Source organism: Paramisgurnus dabryanus, chromosome 8 (assembly GCF_030506205.2).
Source record: "Paramisgurnus dabryanus chromosome 8, PD_genome_1.1, whole genome shotgun sequence".
Taxonomy (NCBI): domain Eukaryota; kingdom Metazoa; phylum Chordata; class Actinopteri; order Cypriniformes; family Cobitidae; genus Paramisgurnus; species Paramisgurnus dabryanus.
Window position 1 is genome coordinate 21400870 of NC_133344.1, and position 14755 is coordinate 21415624.

A 14755-nucleotide genomic window follows, 5' to 3' on the forward strand; every position below is an offset into this window, starting at 1 on the left:
ACAGCATCTATTATACACTTTTGGTATAATACAGCTGAAATAACCAATCAAATTGTATCATTTGTCAGATTTCATGAAGGAAAAAAATACAGAATGTCTGTTCTCCTCATGGCTATTTTTTTACGAATCACACTATTTATCCGAATAATGTAGCTTCGTTGCTAATGTGCTTCCACATGAAGAATTTTTTTGGTATTTAAAGTTTCTAGTATACACATCCAAGTATACAAGCAGTACATATTATAATTAAAAAATATTATTATTAATATTATTATATAAACATAATTAACATATAATACAATAAAAATAAAGAGCAAAATACATATAAATATTTAAAAAGGCAATTGTACAGAACAAATATATTCTGTGAAAATATATAAATAAATACAATAAAAATGCATTGTGTGTAAAAATGTTTAAAAACCTCTAACAATACCAGCAATATCACTTAAAGGGGTCTATTTTCCATATTTAAGTGCTATAATTGGGTCCTCAGTGCTTGTATAAACCTAGAAAATGTGAAAAAGAACAACCCAGTAACTTAGTTTTTGGTGTGAAAAAAATGTAAAAAGAAAAAAAAAATTAATTGAAATTTGGCTCTTGTGATGTCATATACCGCCCCCTAATCTGCATTAAACAACCATGGCACTGCCATTTAGTGCAGAGATTAGTTCATTTGCATTTTAAGGGACACCCAAAAACGGCAAATCTACAAAGTGGCCATTTTTGAGCTCATATGGGTAAAACTTCCGGTGAGCAACTACAGCTAATGGTAGTCCTAATTTGCGAGGGATACGAGTCTGCTGTTTTGACTGGCATTTTAATGCTTATTATGAAATCCAGGGAGACCGGCATAACTTGTGCAGTTGGGGTTGCCATAATAGCTTATACAAACGCAATAAATCTCTACAAAACATTTGTTTTAACCATAATACACGCACAAGAACTGAATGTATATGTGGCCAGTAAAACCTTTCATAGAAACTGACAGTGAACAATAAATACAATAATTATTCAAATACAACTAAATTTATGCTGATAAAAATATGCTGATTTTGCTGGTTTATTTATTCTGCTACTATGTATTGTTACAAAAATGAGATTACAGTACAGAATATATAGCCTACGACATAAACTGCTTATAAGTTCATGTTTATAATAGTTTGTGACGTGTTTGCGTGTAACGTTACTTTTGTTATGTTTTTAATGTTTTTTTAAATAAGCAAATAATTTTATATCTACTGCATAATCATTTTCCATAAAACGAAAACAATACTGAAAACATGTAATAGTTTAATATGTTTATTACAGTTTGTTTAAATAACTTACAATGTGTTAAGTGAAAAACTGGTATGTCTCTGTGCTTTTATATTTGCCCATTAAGACCCGTCACCCCCGAGGAACAACATGAAACGATTGAATATATCTTCATGATGTATCAGGACACTTCTTAATTTCATCCTCACATTGGCTCATACATGAAATTATGACCGTAATCATCATGGAAAATGCTGGTTCCGTTCAGTGACAGTAGGCGCCGGAAGTGGCGCCCATAATTCGCGCAAAGTGTCATGGGGCATAGGAATAGTGGATAATAAATTATCTATATGGTATTTTGAGCTAGAACTTCACATACTACTCTGGTGACACCAAAGATTTATTTTACATCTTAAAAGTCTTGTAAAATGTCTCCTTTAAGAAACAACATCCAAAACCAGGCGTCTCTGCTTATGACACATAGGCCTGGTTTCCCAGACAAGGCTTAGCTAAAGCCAGGACTAGGCCTTAGTTAAAATAAGATATTTAAGCATCTTTAATAAACATGCTTAGAAAATGACATTACTGGTATGTATACAAATTAATGGGATTGGTTTATTTTAAGATCTGTTGAGACAGCTCAAACATAGTCTTCTAGGTCTGTGAAAACAGGTGATATGATGTTATGAGCAAAACATGCAAATGAATGATCGAGTACGACCCCGCCCACGGTGGGGATGCCAAACCGCCACCGGAAGTATCGCCGCATCGGGAAGTAATGCTGCGTTCCAGGCAACCTGTAACCCGTAACTCACGACTTCAAAACCACGACTCACGACTTTGAACTGGGAGTACATCGATCTAGTACGAGTTCACGGGTGGGAAGTCACGGGTTTGACTGCCGTTCCAGAGCACTTTCACCGGTAGAAGGTTGTAAAAACACGAGTTACAGGCTGCCTGGAACGCATAGGGTCGTGAGTCGTGGTTTTGAAGTCGTAACTCACGGGTTTAAAAACCTGCCTGGAACGCACCATAAGCTGCTTGCTTGCGCAGGAGTCGTCACGTCAGTTGCTTCCTTATAGCAATGGCGACCGTCACGACCGAATTATTGGTATCAACAAAACTTAGAGGAATATTACTAGTCGCAATTTTTCATTTCGTGTTAATTCGACCGCTGACTGCTATATCCGAACCGGGTATATGGATCCTAGACCTCGACAACGTAAGTGCATCTCTTGCTTGACAGGCGAGAGTGAGGTCTTGACTTCACTTTGACTAACGACAGACAGTTCATTGTCTTTAGAGGCCCTTTAAGAATCAGCCAATATTGACAAAAATGTTTGCTAACATGGCATTATACATGTACCAGTCAGCCCTGGAAACTAAAGAATAGATGTCTGTCTGTGTTCAAGCTGTTTTCTTGGTCATGCCTTAGCAAGCTAGTATTGCTAACTTACACAGTGGTCATCACATTTTATGTGTAATAATATGCATCCTACTAATAACTGTTTTAAAATAATGTTGTCTGTTTCAGGAAATCTTAAAGAAGCAACAACACTTTTTGTTTCCCAAGACCATGTTCAATAACACTAACATTGAACTGAAGTGTGAGTATACGTTTTTACATTTCTTTTTCAATGTTAGTCATTTTTAATGATGAAGTTTGTTGTATTGCTGGGTATGTTTGCTTTGTCTGCAGTTGTAGCGCTTAGTGAAAAGTGCAGCACCCCTGTAGATCTGAAAATATCGTGGTATTTGCGAAGTTCCCCTTGTCACGATGAAGTGTTTGGACTAGATGTAAGTCTTCTGTTTATCATACAGTTTAATGTAAATTTTCTGCAGCTGTTTATCATCTAAAAAAGCTATTAATATTATAATATTATGAATGTATTAACAACATATTAATGTGCATTATTTTCTGCTCCTCCGTACAGACTGTAACGGCACCACAGTATTTTGACAACGAACATGTACTGCGAGAAGGAGGCACTGGCTTCTACATATCCCACAAGTATTCTCCAATAAAATGCCAACAACACATGAAAGGAAATGTGGTAACCTCCCTTTATTATAAGTGGTTTACATGTTGTTTTTGTTTATTGCTGTAATAATGGGAAGTTGTGATGAAAATGAAAATCCTCTCATAATATTCTCACCCTTATACCATCCCAGAAGTACAAGACTTCCTTTCTTTAGTTGAACACAAACAAATGATTTTATATTAAAATGCTATAATGTTATACAGGATGAAAATGACAAAGCTCCAAAAAGGACACATATTCATCATAAAGATATTCCAGCGACTCCATGACTGTTTTCATATAAATGTACTATTTTGTGTTCAACCCATAAAAGGAAGTCATACATCTGGGATGGCACTATGAATGTCTTGCTTGAGCTATAAAGTTATTATTTGTTTAGTTAAGTCAGATCAGACTTTGACTGCAACTCATGAAAGATAATTTGATTTAATACTTACAGTATTTTTTATTTACATAAATAGCAATAGATCTGTTTTTTTTTAAAGGGGACATATCATGAAAATCAGACTTTTTCCATGTTTAAGTGCTCTAATTGGGCCCCCAGTGTTTCCATCAACCTAGAAAATGTGAAAAAGATCAACCCAGTAATTTAGTTTTGGTAAACTATTCTCTGCAAGCATGTGAAAAAATAGGTCACAGGATATTGGGCCCCCTTGTGGTGTCAGAAGGGGATAAAACCGCCCCTTTATCTGCACTTTCCAACAAGGACACTGCTATTTATTGCAGAGATCAGCTCATTTGCATTTTAAAGGACACACCCAAAAATGGCACATTTTTGCTCACACCTACGCAGTGGCAATTTTAACATGCTTTAATAAATTATCTATATGGTATTTTGAGCTTGAACTTCACATACATACTCTGGGGACACCAAAGATTTATTTGACATCTTAAAAGTCTTGTAAAAAGTCTCCTTTAATGTTTGTTCCCTTTTTTTTGTTTTGTTTGGACACCACAGTTTGGAGTTAAAGATCCTTATACTCCAATAAAGTTGACTCCACTAGAACAGGTGAGATAAACTTTACTTTAAACTTTATGTGGGTTTTGGATCTGTCATGTTGATCATTCTTTTTTTGAATTACGTAATTATGTTATTACCCTATAGCTGATAGAGAGTGTTTGACGAGCAGGTTTTTATGCTCGCCTGAATAACCAGTACCATGTCATTGTTAATTTGATTGTCTGGTTTAACTAGTAGATTATTGGTACTTGATCTTTTTTGTCAGTTGCTTAGTCACAACAAGGGTTGGATATAAAACTTATGAAATAGGTTAAATAAATGCATGCAATTTCTGATTATCCCTTTTTGTTGTAGTTTCAGGCAACCCCAGAAGAAAAAGGCAGACGAAAGAGAGATGAGAAAGATGAAAACAAAGATGTTAGTTTCACAACAGTTCAAATGATTTTACACTTAAGGTGTGTGTACACCAAAAGTGAATTTATTACTTGCGTGAGTAGATCACATACAAAGTCAATATAAAAAGGGCGCCTCAATTGGCTGACATGATTGCGTAATACTAAAATACTCAAAATACTTTAACTCGTGCGTGATATTCTCATGCTGCTTTATCATGGCAGCCAGTCAGCAAAGAGCTTATTGACCTATCCAGTTTGACATGTCCAGTTGTATCAGAAAATTTGAGTAATATATTGTAAGTAACATGATGCGCATATTCGCTTCGCTTTAAGTGCACACACACCATTAGACCATTAGGGTACGGCTGGGTAGATACCATGTTTGACAAATATATATTGTGCATTAGTGAGAATTTGTCAACGGGTAGCGATCCAGCTATAGCATTAATAGCACATACAACATTGTTTTATATTTATTATGCCTTTTTCCAATGTTAGCAGAAACCGGCTGCTGCAAATCCACAGACCACTGTAGTAAAGACCGATTCTTTATTACCAGTTACACTGGTGAGTATTATAGCACAAAATCACGCTTCACAAATACATTTTAAATGCTTCTGTTTACAGTATTTTTTGTCGTGGCAGGTGCACAAAACCGAAAGCACGGTGGCACAGACCTGGGAGGACAGTCCTTATATGTTCATCATCCACATTGAGGGAGATCAATCTGCCACAGAAATTCCATGGAGCATACAGCGTAAGATTGTGATTGGACTTACTTTAAAAGCAGTAGTACTTTGTGCAGAGTCAGATTTGAACTCTTACTGTGCTTCTGCTTAAGAGCCCACCTATACAGTTTGTTGTCTTTTTATTTCTCAAATCACAGTGAAGGTCAGCATGTTTGGCCCCTATGAATACATCTCAGCATCTGAGTGGCCGTTGATGATTGTAAGTTCACTTTGTTTTTTTGCTTATTTGTATAATCACTATTATATTAGAGATTATTTTTATAACTAGCCACGACAATGATGAGTAACAAGACAATTGTTTTGATAAATCTGTTGGTTTCGTGCTGCCCAATCCTACACTGTGTCACTAAACATTGCACATCAAATATGTGACCCTGTCTGTAAAATCCAGGCTAAAATCTCAGAATCTTATTATAAGATTAGGAGCATCAAAGTTTGATTTTATTTATTTTCACTTTAATTTTAATCTTTGACATGGCCTTACTCAGTCAGTATTATATCAGGACATTGGGATTATTACGTTATTTAGGATGATTTTATGCAGAAAAGAGAAAATCACAAAATTCAGCTCCCTTGTTGTGTAGTAAGGGCACTTATCAGGCAGTCGTCCATTTTAATCTTAAACGCAAAATCTTTCCAGTGCACTGGAACAATCCTTCCTAAAATGTATTGAACTTTCATTTATAAAGACGTGAAACTCACCGAGTGGTCAGGGGTGTTCACTGATATGCTCACACAAAAATTGCTGCAAAAGATGATTTCCAACAGCTGTTTGAGCATTCATTGTTAACTTGTGGACCTATTTTTCCAAACGCCTCACACCCGTATATTCTTCCGTTGAGAGCTTGAATAATAGACACTCCAGCCCAGTTGGTGGCGCTAATCCGCCATTGCCGATTGCAAGAATAGAAACAAAGTTCCCGGCGCGGAGTAATACCATACCTCACAGCACATCTAATACAAGTCAATGGAGTTGGACAAAAACTACGATAAAACCTGTTGGAAAGCATCTTTTGCAGCGATTTTTGTGTGAGCATATCAGTGAACACCCCTGACCACTCGGTAAGTTTCACGTCTTTGTAAACGAAAGTTTTATGCATTTTAGGAAGGATTGTTCCAGTGCACCTATGCAGCCATTGTAGAGGTGGGGGGTGATACAACAAACACCCGAAAATTCACGGGCCAGCATCATATGTCCAAATTTCAGTCAAAACTGTTCTATTTCATCATAAACAATCTGAAAACAGGGCTTTAAGTGTAAAATACCGAACTTGTCCTTTAAAAATTCCCACAATGCAACTCATAAACCAGTGAGCATTGATGGTCCCTAGGTTCCCTTACCGGAAATCAATTGACCTTTTCTAAAGCTCTCCAACTAAAATCATGCAACCCTACTCGATAAACTTCATGAAACTTTTGAAAAGACAAATATTTGTTTTAGTTTTAATATAAACACACTTTGCTAGACTGGAAGGGGCCGTAATCTATTTTATATTTATATGTAATATTCCCCCAAATTTAGGCGCGGGTATGTAAGAGAATAATTAAACAAGTGTTTAAAAATTAAGTCAGAGAGATGTTGGCTATGCCGGTTGTTGATGAATTACAGCTGTGAATTATCACAGCGCACTTAAGCGGTCACATCATAGGAAAATAAGTGAACACTGTGCCAATGAAGAGTGAGCTGTGGTCCTTACCAGTGCCTGAACCCATGTACACGATATACTGATTCATGACCTCTGGAGCTAGGGAACTATTTGAGACACACCCGATGATGACTTACGCTAGGTTTTTACAGACTGAGTCACATATGCTGTGATTCAGTGTAAGTGTTTCACCCCAAGAAGTAGTTTCACAAAGTATTTGCTGCAAAATATGTTACGTTGTGGTTGGATTGGATTGTTTCATAAGTTATATAAAAGTTTAATTTGCAATAAGTTGCACATCTGTGTCTTGGGTATTGTATGGATTTTTTTCTTTTACCAAAACTCCCTCCTCACTGTGTATATCAATGGCTGTTGTCCTCAGTTTTACATGGTGATGTGCATCATCTATGTGCTTCTGGGCGTACTTTGGTTGGTGCTCTCGGCTTGTTACTGGAGAGACCTGCTGCGGATTCAGTTCTGGATTGGTGGAGTGATTTTCCTAGGCATGCTGGAGAAGGCCGTATACTACGCTGAGTTCCAGAGTATACGTTATGATGGCCACTCAGGTGACACAAGGCTTTCAATGAAATGGATGTCGCTCTTTTTTTAAAACCGGTTTATCAACAAGTTATTCATTTCTTTCTCCTGGCAAATAAACAAAGCAAACACTAAACACAACTCTGAACTAAGACAAATAAAGATGTAAGATATGGATTTGAAATTCTTATATATTATGTAAGAAGAACAAAGAGATAAAGCAAACCCAGTTATGTAAAATAGTCCATTGTGTGTGAACTATGGGTGCTTATCTTTGATGCCCCTGGTTGTTCTTTAATAGGTCCTGATATATTTTGCTAGGATTACTACTGTTAATGTAATCATTGTGTGTAATTGTTTGTGTGTACAGTTCAGGGTGCTGTGGTTTTCGCTGAGGTGCTTTCAGCTGTAAAAAGAACCCTGGCACGAGTGCTTGTTATCATCGCTAGCCTTGGATACGGCATAGTCAAGTAAGTTATTTATATCTAGAAGTAGTTGCCTCATACTTGGAAAGACATTAATGAACCATATTGTAGATTAAGCTGTTAAATGCAGGCGTGTTTTTTACTCTGATTTTGAGTAGGAAACCTTTTACCCTGTTAGGAGAGATGGCATATGGGTGATTCTCACGAAATACAGATTTAGAAAGTGTCCAGCATCAGAATTTTTTTTGCACATTTAAGATTAAGGTCTTAGTATAACCATTATTTTTAGAGGATTTAAAAAATATTTCCTATAGAATTATATACATATTTTAGATTATCATTATCAAAAATCATATACTCACCACCATGTCATCCAAAATGTCTTTCTTTGTTCAGTCGAGAAGAAATTATGTTTTTTGAGCAAAACATTGCAGGATTTTTCTCATTTTAATTGACTTTAATAGAGCCCAACATTTAACACTTAACTCAACACTTAACAGTTTTTTCAACGGAGTTTCAAAGGACTCTAAACGAGCCATAAGGGTCTTATCTAGCAAAACGATTGTCATTTTTGACAAGCAAAATAAAAAATATGCTCTTTTAAACCACAACTTTTCGTCTAGATCCGGTCGTGATGCGTCAGCGTGACCCCACGCAATACGTCATGACGTCAAGAGGTCACAGAGGACGAACGCGAAACTCCGCCCCAGTGTTTACAAGTGTGTTGAAAGAGGACCGTTCCTACGTTGTTGTATGTCAACTGATACTAATTATTGTCTTTGTGTCAGTTTATTGTTACTAATGGTCCGCAAATGTGCGTTTTATATATGTAACACGTGACCTCCCTACGTCACTACGCATCACGTTAGGTCACGCTGGACCGGATCTAGACGAAAAGTTGTGGTTTAAAAGAGCGTTTTTTTTTTTTTTTCTTGTAAAAAATGACAATCGTTTCCCTAGATAAGACCCTTATGCCTCGTTTGGGAACCTTTAAAGTCCTTTGAAAGTACGTTGAAAAAACTGTTAAGTGTTGAGTTAAGTATTCAATGTTGGGCTCTATTAAAGTCCATTAAAATGAGAAAAATCCGACTGAACAAAGAAAGACATCAACATTTTGGATGACATGGTGGTGAGTAAATTATCTGGACTTTTCTTTTAAGAAAATGGAATATTCCTTTAAGTCACTTTGGATGAAAGCATCTGCCAAATGCATAAATTAAAATAGCTTAACCATTTGTATTTAGTTATGATGTTGGTAACACCAACAAGGTAATACTTTCAAAATCATTTTAAGAGTATGAAGTACTGTATGTTTTGTGTGTAACATTAAGTCTGTTTTTTTTACATTTGTATTTGCAATAACTCCTCCTTATACGCTGCAGACCAAGACTAGGAGCATTGCTGCACAGGGTGGTGGGAGTTGGACTACTCTATCTTGTCTTTTCTATCATAGAGGGTGTCCTTAGAGTAAACACGGTAAGGAGGAAATCACCACAATAAAATTATAAATAGATACTTGTAAAACAACCTCCAACTTTGCAACAGAATTCCCAATTAAATGTGATGTGATGCACCAATGTCACGTGAAGCCTAATATTTCTCTCTCGCAGGAGCATGGCGGTTCAAGCAGACTGCTTTGTGACATTGTTATGGCCCTCATTGATTCTTGTATAGTGTGGTGGATATCCTTTCACAAGTCGATCGTCCATTGAGGCCATGTGTACTGTTAATGCAGTTCTCATTTTGTACTGTTGGTGCAGGAGTGCATGCTTGCACGGTCTACATTAGGACAGATGGATAGGAATGTAGAATGAGTTTATTTATAAATGATCTTTGAGGATATACAGTTTGGTGATATTGTTGAATATTCCCCTCTTCTTTACTGTCTTTCTTGCAGCTTACCTTGCAAATAGCATGACACCTTTCAGGAAAATGGCTTTGGTTTGCCGGATGTGAGCATTGATAGTTGTGTGTATGATGGTCCTTCTCTTCTCTTTCCTGTTTCTTCCCCCTATGTTGTTCTGCCAGGCTGAAGATGACCTGGTGTTGCTGGCTGCAATCCCTTTGGCTGTTCTCGACTCTACCCTCTGCTGGTGGATATCCTACGTTTTTTCTCCCATTGCTCTGTTGGTGCATTCATTTGCCTTTCTCTCTCCCTCTCTTTCTCTCTCTCTCTTTGTAGCAGTGGCCCTGTATATGGGAATATCAAATATCCCTCTTTTTACCCTCTTTCTGCTTGCAACTCCAAGGATTTTCTTTTCTTTTTTCACAAAGCTTCAGATCAAAGACACGTAAGGGACAAACTCATCTACATTATTGTCATTTGGTCTGGATGACTCTACAATGGCTTTGTGGCAATCATTGGGGGTCATTAAAATGTTATTATCTAGCGATCTGTTTTTATTTTGTTTCTCTGTTATCACCAAGCTTGTTTAAAAAAAAAAGATTTAATTATATATTTTTTTAACTGCTAAGTGATGTGTATATTAATGTTAGAAAGATGATAAGCTCAGGTTCATTGATGTAGTCCTTGACACCCAGTCACATCTTCATAAGCCTGGCCCAGACTATGAAGCTCCTTCGACTGAGGAAAAACTTGGTCAAGCTTTCCCTTTACCGACACTTCACCAACACACTCATATTCGCTGTCATCGGTAAGCTTATGTTTTTTTATTACTCTACTGTGTGAAATATTTATGGTTGCCAGTTTCAATTAAGTTTCTGATGGCTTAACAAACATTTATATAGCGTGCTACATCTGTTAATGTTGTAAGATTACATGTACAGTATATGTTAAAGTTTAATACAGTTAAAAATCTCCTATTGACTTTCAATTGACTTTTGCATGCTGAAATCGTCTGTCTATATAAAACATTTGGGTTACATGATTTATAATTGGAACGTGAACCACAATTGAAGTGGCTCAGTGTCTCTACCTCTTTTTATCTATATTTAGGACTAATGTTTTATACTAGAATTTTACCTAAAACTTCATCACTGACTTTTCTGCCTTGCAAGCACAGGTGTTTCTTAATTAAATGCAAATTTAGTTAAAGAAAAAAATTAGCTTTTCCCCTATGGTTCTCATTATGGTATTCTGATTCTCTTTTAGCTTCGGTTATATTCATTATATGGACAACGAAGACATTTAAGATGTCCAAGTGCCAATCTGTAAGCATTCCTTATTTATTTAAATCTCTGGTCCACACAACCATTTTTCCTTATATTTAAATTCATGTGTTGCTTTTTTACTTTATCTGCTCTTATAGGACTGGAGAGAGCTTTGGATAGATGATGCCTTCTGGCGCTTCCTCTTCTCCAGTATCCTGCTTGTCATTATGTTCTTATGGAGACCATCAGCCAATAACCAGAGGTAAAAAAATGTTTACCTCATCTAAGCAAATCATTTTGGTACATTAGTAATACAGCATCGATTTTAGATCACTGTTTATCTGAACTTTTCAGATATGCCTTCACTCCACTGGTGGATGAGGATACAGAGGAAGAGGAGGAAGAACAGCTTGTGAATGAAGCCTTTGGTAAGAGTCCTCATTAACAAATTAGCAGGTGTTAGATTGCACTCTGTATTTAAGGATAGGGAAAAACATGGTCTGTTAAAATGCCGATATATTTTGACATATTTGGCGAACATGTCAGAAAGACATAGAGAAAACTAAGAAAGTTTTCATAGCTTCAGATGAAGTCAGGACACCTGAGTCCGGCCTATCAAGTCTTTAGATTTCTTTGTTCCCTTTGGTTTTCTTTAACTGTTTGGCCGGTTCTAACCAGTTATGCTTGAATCCACAGAGGGTGTGAAAATGAGAGGAATGAAACCGGAGACCAACGGAAATGTAAAGCCTAACAAAGTGGTAATGGATTCCAGTATTGTTCCTATAAAAATGAAATTTTATTATGAATAAGCTATTGTTAAGTGTTATGGTCATATCAGAATTCCTCTCCTGCCCCTGCCTTTTGTTCATAGTAAATGTGCTTTGTGGTCCATTTAGGATGAAGATCTCAAATGGGTCGAGGAGAATATTCCCTCTTCAATGGCTGATGTGTAAGTCTAAAGATCCTATTAAGACCACATCTGCGAACACTATATATATATATATTATCAAAGTTTTAATGCCCATCCATATTTATTTTTATATCTTTTTTATTAAGATACAAACAGAAAATACAGGAAATATGTACACAAAATTAAAAACAAAACAATTTTCAGAACTAAATGTCGTCTTCAGGCATCAGTCAGTATTTAGTGTGACCTCTCTTGGCACGAAACACATCTTGAGCTTTTTTGAAGAGACTGAAGTACTGAAGAAATTTGATTAGGATTAGAAATTAGGATTTAATTTTATTTAGGTTTAATAGATCCTGCAGCTGCCTGCTATTGCTCAAGTGGAAGGGGAGTTTATCCTAAATACTTGACACTTCAGCTTATACTTTTATACTGTTTTTAATACTACATAAACATTTCCTTTATTTTCTGGTTTTATTCTAATAAAGAGACTGAGAAATAAATATAATATGATCACTATACAAGTGCATAAACAACAAATCTAATGGTAGCATGGTGCCCTAATGCTCTTGCAGAGTACTGTATTTTAACTAAAAATGTAATTTTTAAAAAATTTCTCGTATTCAGTGTGCATTAGGAAAGGGATCATGTACATCCAGCTGGTATATCGCTGGATATAAAGGGGTTTATTTTGCAATAACATCGGCTACATGTACAGTATTGCTCTTATTCCACGGCTATTTATCACATGAGTGTAATAAGCAAGAAATATTGATTTGAAGTATTTTATTAGTTCATCTGAAACAAATTCAAACCTGTCATGATGTAGCAAAGTGATTTATTAAACATGTAGTACCCGGATGAACGGAGTGTTATCGGTTTTAGCGTTGTGTTGACTGTATAACAACAGACCAATCAGAATCAAGTATTCCAGAGAACTGCGTATTTTGTAACTGTGGACATTGTTAGAAATAGACGTTTTACATAATAATATAAACATTATTTGTTTGTAATTCATTATTAGCTTGCATATTAAGCTTCCAGTATTCCACAAAATATTGTTGTGATTTGTTTTGCAGTGCGCTGCCGCCTCTGTTGGACTCAGATGAGGTATGTGTGTAATATTCTGACACGTCAGCAGTGGGCGCTCGTGACGCTTCATAAACAGTCCGTCACGTCACAGTCTCTCTCTCTCTCTGTCGCGCGCACACTCCCTCACTTTCTCACTCCCTCTCTCTCTGTGGGTTGTTTTTATTCTACGTGGAACAAAAGGAGCGCTGGGGCTTTTGTGGTTTTGTCTTGCTAATATGAGCTCACTTGAGCTCATGTTCATTTCACACGCAGACAATATGGACAAACCTCTTAATAGAGGAGACTCGGTACAATGCATGCTGACTACATGCATATGCGGACTGTTTATACGCGTTTACGAAACCGTGGTGGTAATTTAGAAAATAGGACTTTTGTATACAGTAATTATTGAATTAAACAATTTTTTAAAGTGTGCTGCTTGTTTGAAAATCTGTTTTATGCCACTACTAATGAATTAATACAATATTTTGTCTTTTTCCTCAGGAGATAATGACCACGAAATTTGAGATGTCCAAAATGGAGTAGGTCTATAAAGCTGTATTGTATTGTACATAATGTGTATGTCGGTGCACAACTGCTTTATCCCAAATGTTTGAGATTTTCATAAGCGGTGTGTAAATATGTGGGATGATGAGGTAATGCACTAAAGCACTCCGTTTTATTTTTAATTGCTTGTTTGTATTTATATTTTCAAAAAGTATGGTGTAAAAGTTTCTTAAACTTAACTGTAAAATGCCTTTGAATGTTGTATACATATCTAAAGTACAAAATGTGATTAAAACTCTTTGGTTTGTGCATAGTGCTTTTTCAGTATGAGGCATTTGCACAACAATCCTCTTATTAATCATAAAAAGATAGGAAGGCATGTAAGATAAACACTCTTTTGTGGGTTTTCTTTCATTTGTCAGTGTGCTTTCACAGATTGAGTGCCTCACTGACCTACCTGATGATATTTTCAGTAAAAGTGACCATTAAGTGTCATCTTGCTGGCTTGTAAACCATTTAGCAGATTGGCTTTCAGGGGATTTTTTGTTTGTTTGTTTGTTTTAAAGCTCTGTGTGTTATGGTCAGTACACACTCACCTGCTGTTTTGTGCAGTTATGACTAGGGGAATATTAGTTTGCAGTGTTTTGACTGTGAACACTGACAGGGCAGAGATGGTTGTTTTACCAGCTGATTTTTAACACTTTTGTCATACAGTTTAATATGTGAACATTTAGTTAATGCTATAAATATACAGTGTTTATTATATAATGTAAATTTATGCATAATGACTTCATATAGACAAATGAATGTTAATGTCTTATGATTAAACATTAACAATATACATTTAATTTTATGTATAAACCTTCATTAATTTACACTAATAAATTTGCATAATTTTTTTTATTTCAGGACATCCAATGTATTAAGTCATGTTAATAATTTTTTATTTTATTGTAAAGTGTGACCTTAAGAAACCCTTAAAAAATATTTGTTTTCTTTGACCCAGTTAATCTCCTGACCAAAGAAAGATCTTGCAATATGTGCAGATGTCTGTTTCATATTTAAACCTTTTTATAGCCCGGAGCAAACAAAGTGATCACTGTTGACTCTTGTTAAAATATAACAAGAGATTTATTGCTTTGAC

General features: G+C 36.0%; 1 protein-coding gene across 5 annotated transcripts; it reads left to right on the plus strand.

Moving 5' to 3' along the window:
- Positions 1-2104: 2104 nt before the first annotated feature.
- LOC135770972 (transmembrane protein 87A) lies at positions 2105-13920 on the plus strand. Of its 5 annotated transcripts, none has more exons than XM_065280957.2 (21): positions 2105-2479; positions 2792-2864; positions 2957-3054; positions 3192-3311; positions 4258-4308; positions 4615-4677; positions 5154-5222; positions 5301-5412; positions 5542-5603; positions 7433-7616; positions 7958-8057; positions 9395-9488; positions 10041-10109; positions 10558-10666; positions 11125-11183; positions 11282-11385; positions 11478-11551; positions 11820-11881; positions 12020-12072; positions 13113-13143; positions 13609-13920. In XM_065280957.2, the coding sequence occupies exons 1-21, from the start codon at positions 2342-2344 to the stop codon at positions 13648-13650; spliced, it is 1767 nt and encodes a 588-aa protein (XP_065137029.1). In that variant the 5' UTR covers positions 2105-2341; the 3' UTR covers positions 13651-13920. The 5 variants fall into 5 exon arrangements, with proteins under 5 accessions (XP_065137029.1, XP_065137028.1, XP_065137031.1 ...); XM_065280956.2 differs by lacking the exon at positions 10041-10109 and adding an exon at positions 9623-9694 and having other exon boundaries at positions 2109-2479; positions 5157-5222; XM_065280959.2 differs by lacking the exon at positions 10041-10109 and adding an exon at positions 9623-9694 and having other exon boundaries at positions 2109-2479; positions 4621-4677; positions 5157-5222.
- The last annotated feature ends 835 nt before the right edge of the window (positions 13921-14755 follow it).